This window comes from Centruroides sculpturatus, unplaced genomic scaffold, assembly GCF_000671375.1.
Source record: "Centruroides sculpturatus isolate CEXI.00-Female unplaced genomic scaffold, Cexi_2.0 scaffold1212, whole genome shotgun sequence".
NCBI lineage: Eukaryota > Metazoa > Arthropoda > Arachnida > Scorpiones > Buthidae > Centruroides > Centruroides sculpturatus.
The window spans coordinates 58,896-75,708 of NW_019385352.1; the positions used below are offsets into that span (position 1 = coordinate 58,896).

The 16,813-nt window shown below is 29.7% G+C and overlaps 2 protein-coding genes across 4 annotated transcripts in view; one reads left to right on the forward strand and one right to left on the reverse strand.

The window, feature by feature from the left end:
- The window catches only part of LOC111637990 (lysophospholipid acyltransferase 7-like), a 30,443-nt gene extending 22,435 nt beyond the window's left edge, over window positions 1-8,008 (forward strand). For all 3 annotated transcript variants that reach the window (XM_023383614.1, XM_023383617.1, XM_023383615.1), the window contains 4 exons: window positions 789-940; window positions 2,276-2,484; window positions 2,596-2,778; window positions 5,561-8,008. In XM_023383614.1, the coding sequence (XP_023239382.1) occupies window positions 789-940; window positions 2,276-2,484; window positions 2,596-2,778; window positions 5,561-5,915 (899 nt within the window). In that variant the 3' untranslated portion in view covers window positions 5,916-8,008. The remainder of the gene's footprint in view (window positions 1-788; window positions 941-2,275; window positions 2,485-2,595; window positions 2,779-5,560) is intronic.
- LOC111637992 (LYR motif-containing protein 1-like) overlaps window positions 5,781-16,813 on the reverse strand; it is a 27,239-nt gene continuing 16,206 nt past the window's right edge. The window contains exon 4 of the transcript XR_002758773.1: window positions 5,781-5,897. The gene's annotated coding sequence lies outside the window, so the exon portion shown is untranslated. The remainder of the gene's footprint in view (window positions 5,898-16,813) is intronic.

Below are 16,813 nucleotides of genomic sequence, written 5' to 3' on the forward strand. Positions count from 1 at the left end.
AGCGACACTTCCATAGCTTCCAATGACAGCATGCCACTGATAAACTTTCTTCTTTTTATATTAGATGAGTTTTCCTTACAATATTACAGAACATCTTACTATTTATATAGGCAGATTATGTATAGTCCACCTCCAATGTAGAGTTTTAAAGTTCTCGCAGTCGTGGAAGATTGAGTACAGCATCATGATTATAATAAAATCCATTTAGTATCAAATCAGTCGTGGTGATAGTGACATAAAACTTCACAAATGAATATCATTCAGGTTTGAATATTTTGAGTAGCAACCAAAGTATTGTTTAATTGGAACTTTCTCCAGCTTGAAATTATCTTCTGATGAATAGTGTAAGCATTTAAAGATCAAAGGAAATCAATTAAATGATGATATAAATATGAAAAATGCATGCATAAAATGAATTAAGGTAGGAATGTTATAGTATTGAACACTATATAGTTAGTTTCACACTTGACAGAGCATGATAGATAAACACACACATTTAATAAAATTCAGCAGTCTAGCTCTAACATCTAGTAATTAGACAATAAACTGGTCTTTACAACAAAAAAGTATTAAATTATGCATATAAAATAAGATTTCTAATTTATTAATATAGTAATTTAGATATTGCATGCACATTAAATTCAATAAATACAGTACATACATTACTTAAGCAAACTATAGATTTGCCATCTTATACAAACCCTGCTTCTGTTAATATTTATTTGTTTAACCATTTTATATTAAAAACATTTTATACTATTAATAAGAGAGCATTTTTTTATTTGCAGGACCTTATTACAAATACAAAACTTATCATGATGCTTTTCATACATCTTATATTTCTGAAGTTCCTTGTGGAAAATTTCTTAAACAAAGATTATGGCCTGTTCCCATATATTTCTGCCTTTTCCTTTTGTTTCATTATCTATTTCCTTTAGAGGTAAGTAATTTCATTTTTATTTCCATGTATTGGTATCACAATAATTTAAACTAACATTTTAGCATTTAAATTACTGTAAGAAGAATGAAGCCAAATAGCTTATTCTATTACTTATGGCTATATTAGATAAAGGGAAAGTGAAAACCTGATTGCTTCATAAGTAGGCAGATTGTTTAATTATCACAGAAAAAATTTATTGCATCATAAGATATTGGTATTAGATAGTAAAAAAAAGTCTTGCATTACAATATGATTATTTTATAGTAGTGTGTAAACTGTAGATAGTCAGTTTAGAGACAATTGCGTGTACTCAACAGAAAGTACAAGAGAGACCAGTTTAATGCTTTTGTTAGAATATCCTAGACTATGCCTTCTCTAAGAATCTAGGAAGAGTTTAGAAGCAGATCATCATTAAACATAAAGTAATAAACAAGTCTTTGGTTCTTTTTGACACTTAATATAATGCAACTATATGAAAAATCCTACCATGTTTCTACAGAAATAAGAGTATGCTCTTATGTGTCAGATAGTTTTGGTTTATAAAGGCATTGCACTGCTGTGTTTATGTAAATTAAATGTAAAAATACTGATATCAGTAACAGTGATATCTCTGTGTGTAACAATTATTAAAAATAATAATAATAAAATTCTTTCAAAGCTATGAAAATTTTTAGAAATAGCAAGTTATTTTTCTATGTACAGTACTTTGCAGATATAGTGTCAATTTTGCTCCATCTATAAGAGCACATGCTTTTATACTTGGATATAAGAGCATGCTCTAATGTATGAAATATAGCACATGAAGACAAAGCATTTTTATCATGATAAAACACCACCTTATCTGAAATACATTATGTTCCATATATTATTTTTGTCCTAAATATAAAAATCCACTAAAACTGTCCCATTTGTTGCTCATTTTTTTGAATAGATATTGCATAGTGAGTAAATTTAGTGGACTCTTTGCACCTGATATAGATAGATAGATAAATATTTCTTTAGATCCATTGAAATAATATGGCCAATCAAATGATCATATAGAAAATTATTGATCCATTATTGTGGAATCCAAATGTGAAGTAAACGTTTGCATTTGATCATAGGACTCAAGGTTAGGATATTGTTTCCTGTCTCAGCATTTATGAATTATCTCTTCTATTCACTAGAAGTAAAAACTTTGCATTTTTGATTACTGCTTTTTAAATTATATTTACAGAAATGGTAGGTAGTAAAGAAAAAGTTATAATTTTAATAGTTAATTTGCTTTTAAATAAAATATTCTATAATAATAACAATAATATATTGAGTAAATTGATTATTGTAATTTTATTTTAGTATGCAACATCAGACGATATTAATTTACGATCTGTATGGTATCGGATATTTTATATGACTCCAATATTTATTAACTTTCGTATGAGGATATACATTGGTTTCATTCTCGGCGAATGCGTTTGTATCATGTTTGGAATTGGTGCTTATCCGACAATTTCAGAGCCTCAGCCAGGTAAAGGTCCAACAAATTATGCTGCATTAAAGCAATTGTAAGTATGAATAGACTTCATTGTAATAAATGTATAAAAATATTTAATTATTGAATCAAGTTTTGTATCAAGAATCAAGTTATATATATATTGAAATCTTTATTAATTTAGTGAAGATGATTTTGACAAAACTTCTAAGCAAGAATTCAGTTTTGAAACAGTTCATAATATCAATGAATACGGAAGCGAGTTTTCTCCAACCATAAGGGGAGGAATAAGATCGTGGAACCGCACTGTACAGTACTGGTTAGTCATGTTTGTTTATAAACACATTCCTTGCTCCAAGCCAATAAGGTAAGTTTTATCAATTAAAATATTTTTTCCTAAAATTATATATATTTCTGGGTGTATTTTTAGAGCTGCTATTCGTCATCAGAAGTTTAATGCTTAGTATATATTTAACAGCCCACTAATTTCTACATCTAGAAATTAGTGGGCTTAATAATAATAAGTACACTAAAATGAAGCAAACTTGCATAATTGAAATATTGTCTTTTACATTTGAAATAAATCTCTAAAATAATATATGTCTGCTATAGTAAAAGACCATTTTAATAAAATTTTAACTGCATTTATAAGATTGTTCTAATTATACTTTGAGGTGCTTAACATTAAAAACAAAATCTTGTATGAGTATAAATGAAGTAATTATTTCCTTCAATTTGAAATCTTGAAATTTTTCAAAAACTTTCAGTAAGTTCTCTTTCCGGTGCATTGCTTAGCAAGCTTCATATTTTATTGTAATGCATTTGTTACAATAAAATACAAAGCATGGTATTGTTACATGCATTTTATAAAAATGAAAAACCTAAATGTTTTTTATAAATTATTTTGTATACTAGTACATTCTATATATTAACAGGACTTATTATAATAAGTCCTGTTAATGTACTAGTATACAAAATAGAATGTACTAGTATACAAAATAAATTATAAAAATGTTAAAAAAGGACAAAAAGGCATAATAATTAAACCTAAATGTTTATACAGACACATCAAATTACTATTAGATGATTTTCAATCCTAAAAAATATATCTTGACATGTCAAAATATCCTTTCATCTAAAACATAATTTGAATATTAAAAAATTTAATTATTATTTTTCCAGATAATTTATAAAAAATTGTTTTATTTGATATTTAGCAATATATTATAACCATTAAAAACTCAGAGGTTCAACCTTATATTTGAGGCTACGACCTCAGTAAAATTACATAAAAGACAAAATGCCTCTAATATAAGGTGAACCTCAGTGTGATTTAGGTTAGTTCCTAGTATGTAAAAGACAAGTAAAGATGCCAGTTTGGTAGTCTACATTTCTGTTTTTAATGAACATTAGTGTTGTAGATTATTATTTTTAAATTGTATAAAAAGTGGTTGTAATATATTTATCACAATATCTTCTAACCTGATTACTAGCGTTATGAACACTCTCGTACACACTTATTGAACCTTTATATCCAGTACTGCTTAAATTTCAGAAAACAAACAAGTATAAACTCAAAAGATGGCTTTAGAGTTTACATCCATTTGTTTTCTGATGCGCTTTCACACGCCTGGTGTTACATATGCAAAGAGCAAGAAATTGCTGACACTTCATAGCACGCACATATGTTCAAATTTATTTTAAAACTCAATGCTTGAAATTGTTTCAAAAGTTGTTCTAAGATTGGAATCCAGTTTTCATTTAACCTGAAGCAGACCTTGGGTGAGGCCAAAAACGTTTGTTTTCCAAAATTTAAGCAGTACTGGAGATAAAGGTTCAATGAGTGTGTATGAGAGTATAATATATTTATCTTCTCAGATATAAAATCATTGTAAAAATATTAGAATTCTAAATGCTAAATCTTATAAACGATCAGATATAAAACAAAAAGTTTATTTTGTGATTGATAATTAAAGTTAACAAAGAGAAATATAATACCAAAAAGGAAAAAAAATTAAATTATCCATAATTTAATCTACTCAATCATAAACTAAAACTGATTAAAAATTAATTTCTGAAGCCAGAATTATTAATTACAACAAATGTTATGCTGATAGTAACCTATAAAATACAGTGATAAGCTAATTGCTACTTGTTCTTTTCATGTTTAAATCACTAATTCTGATGATAATTTGGGAATATTTCATTTGAGCAACTTCAATTTGTGTAGTAAGCACTTCTTTATCAATCAATTTTTCAACAGTTGATTGCTTCTACACTGCATTCTTGCTAATCCAAACTAATTTGTATAGTTTAGTGAAAAGTTTGTATTAACAGTTATATTATGCAGAAATCAAAAAGGTCTGCAGACAAATACATATATTTAAAGTCATGTACCAAAAGCAGTATAAAAATCTGTCATGTTTTTGAACAATAATCTGTGATTACTTTTTGTTTTTTGACAAGAACGTTTAGTGGATAGCACTATAATAATCTTTTAAAACAGTTTTGGTCATATGTTGTTAATGAATGAGTGAATTTCCATAGCAGTGCAAAGTTAGTCATCAATGTCTGTCCAAGGATTGTTCTCTCTTCTAAGAACTTCAAATTCTATCGTGCCATTACATCAGTTAATAATTGAATGTCCAAAGTATTCTACTTAATGTGATGATAAAATTTAAGAATTCAACGTTTTTTAATATATTGGTATTGCCTTTTATATAGTATTGCTGGATAATAATACAAATCAAAGGTATAGTACTTTTTTGTCAAATACTATATCTTTGTATTGTTATTATCCAGCAACAACAATGATATTTATTTTTATTTATTTAAACAAGAAAACTTTAATTGAAAAAGTTCCCAATTCAAATGTGTTCCAAGTACATATGATGATGATATTGTATTGTGAAAAATACTAGCAACATATACATTTATTCATTTTACATTATTATTTTTGATATACATATCATCATAAGACAGCTTTTGTTTAAGAATAATATAATATTGCATTTTAAAATAAATTATTTATTATTTTAAGATGCAATTTTATGTTTATAATTCTCCAAACTTATTAATTTTTATTTGTAATCATTAGCATGATTAAAAATTAAAATTTAATTGAATATTCCTCTTTTATATTTTTACAGAATGATAGTCACCATGTTAGTTAGTTCTTTCTGGCATGGAGTACACGCTGGATATTATCTTTGTCTTCTGAGTGCTCCCTTCTTCCTTCTAGCAGAATCTCAAATGGAGAAAGCCTTTCGATTTGGTAGTTATAAATTTCAAACAATGTTATTTGATTTCTTATGGTGGATCTTTAAAATGCAAGCATTTGCATACATGGGAATGGCATTTTTACTGCTTCGTGTCGACGCCATTTTTGGGTACTGGAAATCTATTTATTTTGTTGGCCATGTTCTCATCATAATTTTCTATTTGTTAGGTTATTTTGTGAATATATACGTAAAACGTCCCAAAAATCTGGAAAAGAAAAATTAATGTATTTATTTAAAATCAAAGATGCCACTATTATAAAGCTTAATAGATTTTTCTTATTTATAAAATTATTTTATATCCAAAGTTTATAGGCCTTTGTATCAATATCAAATTGCTTAAACAATGTATACATTATTTTCAAATCATTTGCACAAAACTCAAAATTAATTTTATTTTACAATTTAATGAAAAAATAAATTTATATCAATTATTAATAAGTAGCAACAAACGTGTTATGAAAATCTGAACCTTAATATTAAATGAGCATTTATCTGTTTATTTGATTCTTTGAATTTTCTTACATTCAATCTGTACAGAGTGTAATAAATGAATCTTGAGGATTTAGTTAAATGATTCATGTAAATCTTTAAGTATAATAGATACTTGAGGTTACGTGTATAATAGATAATTGGCCTATCTATTAATGTTTGTGAACATGATCAAATTTTTTATTACAGAAAAAGATGTTTATTGATTAGGTCAACTGTCTGATGTTTGATTCTATCAAAATATTCATTTAAAATATTGATCATATTCATAATAATAAAGCCAAAAATATTGGCATATTAAACAATGATTTTTATCATTGCTACAATCAATTACAGTATTCCTATCATTAATATTATAGAATAATAATAATTTGTAGTCAATTGTAAAAAGATATTCACATCTTTCTTATTACAGTTTAAAAGAAAATTTTGCAAAATAAATTATTTCTGCACTGTAATTTATTAGCTGTAAGAAAAATTGTATGAAAGAAGTAGAAAGAAAAATTTATTAGCTATTTTAAAATGAATAAATAGTGATATCTATAATATAAAAATTAATTTACTGAGGGATGATTCTTTTGAAAACGAATTCATTCGTGTTTTGATTTTAGTAGCAGAATCAATCAGAAAATAAATGACGACAAAAGCACCAGTTATAATAATGTGCCAAATGGCAATTACGATACTTTAAATGGTGAAAAGCAAAAAGAATGAAATGTTTTAATTTATTTTGTATTATTGAAATGTCTTTATTATTATGTTAATATTTCTGATTAATATAGAAAGTAAAGAAGATATTTATTCTATGCTAGTTGTATTCAATAAAGGATAAGAGAGATCTTCAAATATAATTCCTTTAATTTCTGTGATAATACTTAATAAATCCTTATAACAGTTTTTATCGAATAATAATTAATTTTGTATTGACAGATAGACTCATTATGCTACAAATGATGATGATAACATCTATAAAACAAAAAAGTAATTAAGTTTTCCAGCTCTTCCTTTGGGAGAAGCAAATAATTCTTTATATTTAATTTTTATCATTAAGAAATCCATTGTAAACTCCATTTTGCATAATTCATATCCTTATGTGAGCTTAATACTTTTTTTACTATAATTTTTTAATTCCATGGCATCTTTGATTCTTTTTATTATAATTGTGAAATACTCTTATTGAAATTATTTTCTCATTTGTCATAATTTTTTCCCCATTTAAATGGAACAAGGTTATTAAAAAACAAATTAGAACATAAAAATAATTTATGAACAAAAAGATTTTTAGAGAGATGACGTATCATCTATACATATGTGTAAATTGAAATTAGTAAAATGCTACAGATTAAACAAAAAATTTACATTTTATAAAATGTATATTTAATAAACTATTATAATATAGTTATTTATAATAAATAATAATTGACGATAGTTTTAATATTTATAAGGAAAGTAAAAAATGTGTCTGAAAATTCCCACTTGAAAATAGCAATTAACTACTTAGCAGTAAATATGGGTTTATCAAATTATTTCGACATTTTTATTGACGTCGACAATTAAAATAATAATAAATTCCAATGCCAAGAACATTTATATCCGAAGAAAACATTATTTATAAGGAAAACAAATAATTGTTCTTTCAAGTGTGTGAAGCGTGTTGTTATACACCTTCATAAATTTCACTTTGTACTTTCAAGTAATCTATTGTCCAGTATTTTACCCTTTTAAAGTGTTTTATTATAAGTAAAAAAAAAAAAAACGAAAATGTGACTTCCTTCATTATATCCAAAGAAATAACTTTTATACTAAATTTGTAATTGTGATCTTTGGTGTTGTGTTTAAAGTATTTTCATGTATCGACAATTAAAATTGAAAAATTTAAATACCAGATATGAATAAAATGTGTAATATTGTAGAGTTGCTATTTTTGATTTCATTAAATGTGATTGAATTGTCAAAATAAAATATTTTACTGTCAATTTATTTGTGAACGTATATTCAATATAGTGTTTTGAAAACTCTATCATAGAAATTTCAATAAGGAATTACATAGATCATAATGTTTTGGCTTTTAAAAGTAATCAAAATTTTGATTTAAGCTTGTTCTAAAATTAATTATTTGGGATTAGTTAATAACAAATTAAGTTTTTATTGATTGTACAAGTATTATTGATATTTTTGTCTTCCACACTTCTATAATTGCTTTGTTTTTTTTGTCATATATTAATAAAGTTCAACAAACAAAGTTTACATATTTTAAAATATTAAAATGAAAATATAAATTAAATAAATTACATACGTTATTGTGAGAAGCCAAGGGTATAGGCTTTGTCCTATGTCACTTACTGGCACACAATTTTAGATTGGCTCACTAAAATTTCGGAGGGCTTTTTATACCATTAAAAAGATCTAGATGTAAGTTCTAAATCACGTCAGGATCCTCGACACCAGTTAATCGAATTTATTACACGCGGATTAACACGCATTCACGAATCAATATGGGGAGGATGAGAATTTTTGATTCAGACATAATGAGACATTTCTTTAACATAAAATAATCGATTATTTAATAAAACAAAGGAAAAACATACAAGTTCAACCTTCAAGATATAATTATGATATCGCAGAGAGAGAGATCACATTTCGAGTTAAAATCATACTACCTCAAAATATATTCTATATTCTTCACACTTCACACAGAATCTAAATAGATTCTGTGTGAATGTTCTTATCTTTGGTTAATTCTTCGGCGGCACTTCAATAAACATTTTCTTCTACTTAGGAACTTATAAACAAACTTTGAATGAACTTCGGGAGTTAGTTATGGACATTGGCCGTGGGGAGCAGATATGGAATACGTCCTTCTCCTATGGAATTTCGTGGCATACTCCCCGAATGATACTAAAGAATCCCCTTTTTTGATGATTTTCTCCAATGAGAGAATTGTATTATTCCCACGTGTTTAGGAAGAGTGAGGGTTTACAGAGGGGTAACTGGACTGTATGTGACTCAAAATTTATGAAGATAAGGGAAAACAAAAAGAATGTCAAACTTCCGTTGAGAAGGAAGTGAATTTTACCAGTTTCCTTCGTTTTTAACTTAGAAATAATAATCCTAATTCTTAATGACAAAGTTCTAACATTTATGGATTTGACATCAATCTCCAATTAATAGCATGCTCAGAATCTCACATTATTAACCAAAATTTAAGTCGAGCCTATGCCAATCTCTTGCCTCGGGTTATCGACTAGAGACTGCCGTAGTTTGGATAACGTTTCTTTCTTCTTGAAATTAATGCATTCACCCTTTCTAAATGCTCGGAATATTTCAAAAGCTTTCATTAATCATAACTTGTTGATGTCAAACACCTTTTTTAACTAGCTTAATAAACTTACAGCTTTTACCAAATAAAATTCAATATGCACAATTTTTCATGTGAAAAACTTATGAATTTTTAAATATAACAAACTCTTACTAAAAGTAGAATTTGGACTTAAAGAAATTCTTATTGATTGTTCATTAAGAGATTTTTATTATGAATGGATGGTGAAAGAAAATTGAAAACTAAAGTGTAGACATATTTTGTTTTTTGGCTTCAAAAGTTTGTAGAAATTTGTCATGTAGTATCTGTCTTTATGTTGTCATGTCTGTTTCTAGTTTTGTAATAGTATGGTAGATGAACGATGAATTTATTCATTTCTTAAGTCTGCTTTATCTGTGTTAGGCAATGTTTACAGACCTCTGTAACCGGTGGCTGGATTGCCACCGAATTGCATTGACTGGGTTGGCGAGTGTTGTCCATTGTGTGTGAGGTAGTGAATGTGTTTGTGATGCAGTAGCTATACTTGGGCCGGTGCTGCATTTGCCACTGATGGCCAAGGAAGACTGTAGTAAATTTTTCAAATATGAGGCTCTGCCTAACCCACAAACATGGGCCTTGTTAACGTGGACAATGTCAGAGCCAGTATCATGCTATGAATGTTTGACAGCCATTTTTATTTTCTCTGCAGAAATGGGTATGATTTTTATAGGAGTGCAGAATATTTTCAGGTCCAAAAATTATTGTACACTAATGCACAAAATAAAACAATTTATAAACAAATTAACAATTCTTACTATGTAGTTTGGAAAATTCAAATTAAATCACAAATAATTGAATAGGCCTGCTGTATAATTTGTTGTGCAACACTAAACTGATAAATTAATGTAAAAATGTTTTTAATTTAATTAAATAAAAGAACACTTTAATATTAGCATGTATCATTATTATAGGATAGCATATACAATTGTAAACTTGATGTAATAAATGAGTGAACTGTTTAAAAATCAAACTGAAACATTGCTTGCTTTGTTATTAAACTTCAGATCACTATTTTTAGTGAATTTCCCCTATAAATGTTTATAGAATTAGCTGAAATCCTATTCCATTTTATTGTAAAATTTTTGCCACACTGCCATATTTTTCTACCACAAAGTTTCCTGGGACTGCTTTTATTTCTCCAAATCTTGTTCACCCAACCACACATATTCTGCACCTCTGTGCTTACTTAACCAAAGCTAAGTGTTTATAGATCATATGCTTGACATCAGAGAACAGATACTGTTCAGCAACTGTCCATTCTGGATCAGACACCACTTGTGGGTTATGTTTTGTTTCATTTTTTTCCTTAAATTTTACTAGAAACTTGTGTTGTTTCTGGCATTTCTCTATACTTCATTGCAATTATTAAGCTCTTACCTTGACAAAGTGGTGACTTGCAAGAGAGATTATTTTATTATTTTCCCCAATTGTGTCTATGTCTAGTAGAAAATAACATTATACACACCTGTAATAATTATATATATTTTAAAATGCTATTTAAGAATTTTTTTCACCAAGAAAAAACACCAAGACTACCTTTTCACATTTTTATTTAAAAAAAAAGTGAGCTTATTTTCCCTTCTACAAAAATCTATAGCCTAACTATTTCCTTACTTATTAAGTTAGAAATCTAATAATAATAATAATTCTCCCATGGTCACCACCTGGTCATGGTGGTGATCATGAAGCTAAGAGTGACCATACCCACATTCTGTGCAGATAGATCTGGTTACTACCATGATAAATGAGTTTGATACCGGCTCGGACGTCACCTGGGTTAACAAGTCTGCATGCGTGGGTTAGGCAGAGGCTAATATTTGAAAAATATGCCACAGTCTCCTTTGGTTACCAGGAGTAAAAGCAGCACCAGCCCAAGCATGGCTACTGCAATGTCCTCAACAGATGTGAGGAATCAACCTAGCCTTGGTGTTTCTGTGGCAATGCATCCACAGACCACAAAGGCTGGAAAACCACGCCAATGGATGAAATGGACATCAGAAATGAACGAGTTTATCATCCGTACTTGCCACGCAATTACAAAATACAAAACTCAAAACAAACATGACAGCATACAGACAACTACTACACCATAGTTTCACGCAACATTATCCTCACTTCACTGTCAACGAACAAAGGGTTGTTGATCAAAAAAGAACAATTATATGCAACAACCTTATCCCACAAACAACACTCGAACTTATCAAACAACAGATTCCTTATCAAATACATCAACAGACAGAAACATTTAACTTTAATGAAGATTACGTAACCTGTCAGGATAATCCAGCAACAAGCACTGATTACAGCACATGTACAACAACTACCATTAATGATACTACACACACTTCCTCATCCACCACTGATAACATAGACATATATGTGAGAGCATATTAACTAAATCTATTTCAGAAAACACTCACTAAATATACAGGTACAGATCCTAGACAAAGACAACGAATACCAAAAATCATGTCAAAGGAAGTAGAAAAAACACTAAATTATATAAACACTCATCTACTACCACACTACATTCATTCAATTTCTACACTCTCAGATATCCATGCATTAGTTTATGCTGGGGCAGTCACAGTAGTGACACAACATCGACTGAAAATACAATCGCAGACAGATACACACAAAACACAATTCTATCACAAGCCTGCCTGGCAGAGAATAGAAGCACAAATAAATGACATTAGACAGCAATTAAGCAGGCTGACACAATACACTAAAAACAACATAACACCCAAATTAAAGAAACAACACAAAAAACATTTTCAAGAAAATCAAAACACACACAAAACATGAACATCACAACACACAAATTACAGAATACGTCGATACACTAAAACAGAAACTTGCAGCCAAAGCACATAGACTCAAACGACACAAAACATGTTCCTTACGAAAACAACAAAATAAATTATTTACAAACAATGAAAAAAACTTTTACAGACAAATTGGTAACAAAACAAACACTGATACACAGAACAACTCACAACGTATTGGTCTTCTCTTTGGTCCAGTGCTGTCACATCATGCCATAAACCATACAACACATCACTTCTGGTTGCAAGCTCTTGGCACAGACAGATTATTTACATAGACATAATCAAGTAGCAAATATAATACACCGAGAGCTTGCAAAGAAACACAAATTATTAGACAACCACAAACCATACTACAGATACATTCTAGAGACAGTATTAGAAAACAACACGCACAAAATGTACTACGACAGAGCCATAATCACAGATAAAACAATTTACAACAACAGACCAGACATCACACTCCTTGACAAATGCAATAAAATCACATACATTATAGACATATCCATTCTAAACACTCACAATATACAAAACACAGCTCTGAAAAATTCAACAAGTACACAGAACTCACTCAGGAAATAAGGCATCTGTAGGGTGCTTATTGTACCTGTCATTCTCTCCTCCACAGGTGTCATACCACACACACTACACAAAAGCCTGAGAACATTACATATGTATGTATTTACATACATTACATATGTAATGTTCTCAGGCTTTTGTGTAGTGTAATGTAATGTATGTAAATACATACATTACACTACAGAAGGCCACTACAGGTATACCTCGCCTTACGTCGGTAATTGGTTCCAGGAGAACGACTTAAGTCGAAAAACGACGTAAGTCGAATTTACTTGTCTCCAAATCTACTTGTCACTAGGCTAAACCATAAATTGCCAATTCCGGTTCTGTATTTCATTTATTAATGCATTTTTAATAATGTATGGTTAATAAGGATCTATTTTAAGCTTACAAACAAATTTTAGTTTTTGATATAGTACATAAAAAGTAATCTAAATTTACGAATGCGTGTACTGTAAATACAGTATATACTTGTAAATGTATATATTTTAATATGATTTTATGTGCTTTAAGCGCTTTTCTAGTGATATTACGACTTCAATATTTGTGGCGGACAGACAAAGTCGAATAAAATGACTTAAACTTGATTTTTATTTTTCTATATACTTTTTTGATAAACGACGTATAATCGGGAACGACGTAAGTCGAGGTATACCTGTATGTTGAATACATGTAATATTGTAAAGTACTAAGTTATTTTTATGCCTTTTACAATGATTAGCGACACGACTTTGTGCAGGAAATATCCATTACCTAACGGGTACTTTACACGGATTCGTGTTAATGTGCCAGGCCTGGACTTTAAGCGTGCACCGAATTAAATAATGACAAAGTTAGTCAAAATCAAATTCAATATTTAATAATTCTAATAACGACTATGTACAAAAATTTAGTAACAATCAACAACAAATTTATTCAAAGAAAAAATCAATAAGAATCAATCTATTTGCTAATTTAAATCTATTCCCCTTTGGAACTCGACAAAAATTTCAAAAACTTAACTTATGTACAACAATTCTTATTAACTAAGGTCATAATCGTCACCTCAATATACTAGGAACCTTTCTCCTCAACTCTCATGACTTTCTCTAATCTTCAATCCACAAATCAAATAACTTCAAAATCGCCTTCGAACCACTTTATCGCTATCGGACACCTCTTGTCGTTTGCTGCTACGAAGCTCACCACGCTCATTGCTAACAGAAGCTCACCTCGGTCATCTTCACTTGAGGTTTGGACTTTATATCGGGTTGAACCAAAAGTTCATTCAGTTTTTAGAAAGAAATACAGTAATACCTCAACTTATGCGAACCCGGAGTTACGCGATTTTCAAATCTCACCGATTCGTCTTTTGTTTCAGCGCCACGCAGCTCTTGATTACTCACTCCCCCCACACTATTGTTCAGCTTACTTGTTCGGACGTGTCGCGTGGAATTGACGCATAGGTACAATTTATTTTGTGTTATTTATTTCTGTGTTTGTTATATCTACGGAGACTCGAGAGACTCTACTATGTCATCCAAACGAAGTAGAACTGATTCTTCAGCATCAAACAAGAAAAGAAAAACTTTATCTTTGGAATGTAAAGTTAACATTATTAAAGACTTCGATACAAAAATGAAAATTTGTGAATTGGCAAAGAAGTTTGATCTACCGGAATCGACGGTTAGAACAATTATAAAAGGTAAAGAAAAAATTCTCAAAGCTGCGAAAAATGCTCAATCTTTAAATTCAAGCATCATTCATAAACGTCACAGTATTATCACTGAGATGGAAACTGTTAAAATTATGGTGTGATAATCAAGTAATTGTGAAAAATTGTATAATAAGATAATATATATATAACATATTATATAAGATTTTATTAAACATTTTTTTTCTAAATTATTGCTTTTTTTAGTCTCCGGCCCCAATTGAAAATTATTTTTATGTATTTATATGCGAAATTATACCCTGACTTATGCGGTTATCGCTCTGTCCCACCTATCGCGTAAGTTTGGGGTATTACTGTATACTATTTTGAAATAAATAAAAACCTTTAATCCACAATGTATTCATCCTTCTGTTTGATAACCTTATGCCACCTGACGGGTAGTTTCATAATTCTGTCTGTGTAGAATTGGGTGGGTTTCTGATTGAAGAAATTATCGATATGATTTTTGATACCTTCTAGAGATTGAAATTCTATGCCATTTAAATTATTCTGCAATGAACAAAAAAGATTATAGTCTGATGGAACAATATCTGGAGAATATGCAGGATGACTCAAAACATCCCAGTTAAAGTCTAGAAGTTTTTGGCGCACGTTTAACGTCATGTGCGGTCTTGCATTATCATGATGGAATACCACTCCCCGTCAATTTGCAAGTTCCGGATGTTTTTGATGCACTGCAGCCTTTAGTTCATCCAGTTGGAGACAATATTTATTGGAATTAATTGTTTGGTTGTTGGATAAAAGCTCGTAATAAAGAACCCCTTTCCAGTCCCACCAAACTGAAATCATTACTTTTCTGGGATGCAAACCAGTTTTAGGTTGTGGCACTGGAGGATCACCTGGCTTCAAGATCTGTTGCATTGAATATTGTTGTAAAAAATCCATTTTTCATCACCTGTTATTAATCGCTTTAAAAAGGGATCATCTTCATTGCATTTTAAAAGTGAATCACATACAGAAACACACTCAATAAGGTTTCGTTCACTTAACTTATAGGGAACTCAAATATCATAATGGGAAGTGTATCCAAGGCTAGCCAGATGTTTGGGATATTTTTAAGATGTCGATTATCTCTCGTGTTGTTTTATGCCAATCATTTTGAATTAAAGCCGTTACAGACTCATCTTCTATGGTTGAAGGTCGTCCTGACCGAGGTGTATCTTTGAGAGAAAAATCTCCCTCCCTGAATTTTGAAAACCATTTCCAGCATGTTCAATACAGTATCTGCATCCTCCCCATATACAGCACATATCTTTTTTTTTTTTGAGTTTTTGTTGCATTTTTTTCCTTCTCAGAAATAATAGAGCATCAGATGTCGAAAATGCACCTTCTTATCTTCCATTTTAATGTTATTTTTTCTTAAAAGTTAACAAAATTTTTAAAAATAGTTGTAATTAAACTTACGTAATAAATATGCAGATATTCGTAATGTCAACCTAAACAAGTTAAAACTTGATAAGCACAACAGAGGCACCACAGACGAGTGATTATGTAAATACCCAAACAAACTTTTGGTTCAACCCAATATTGAGGTGACATCACAATTCTGATTGAGATCACTCCCCTCATTTACATACTTATTGCTAACAGTTAACTTTTCCTTTCTGCCTGGCAGCCTATTTCCCGACAATACTTGCTAACCTTTTACATTATTCTTTTATACAATTTTTCAGGATGTTTTATTCTTTAAGGTTTAGCAAGTTCCTAAGTTGTGCTTGTGGGGTGAGCCCCACAAGCACAACTTAGGAACTTGCTAAACCTTAAAGAATAAAACATCCTGAAAAATTGTAAAAAAGAATAATGTAAAAGGTTAGCAAGTATTGTCGGGAAATAGGCTGCCAGGCAGAAAGGAAAAGTTAACTGTTAGCGATAAGTATTTAAATGAGGGGAGTGATCTCAATCAGAATTGTGACGTCACCTCATAGTATAAAGTCCAAACCGCAAGTGAAGATGACCGAGGTGAACTTCATAGCAGCGAACAACAAGAGGTGTCCGATAGCGATAGTGGTTCCAGGGCAATTTGAAGTTATTCAATTTGTGGATTGAAGATTAGAGAAAGTCTTGAGAGTTGAGGAAAAAGGTTCCTAGTATATTGAGGTGACGATTACGACCTTAGTTCATAAGAATTGTTGTACATAAGTTAAGTCTTTGAA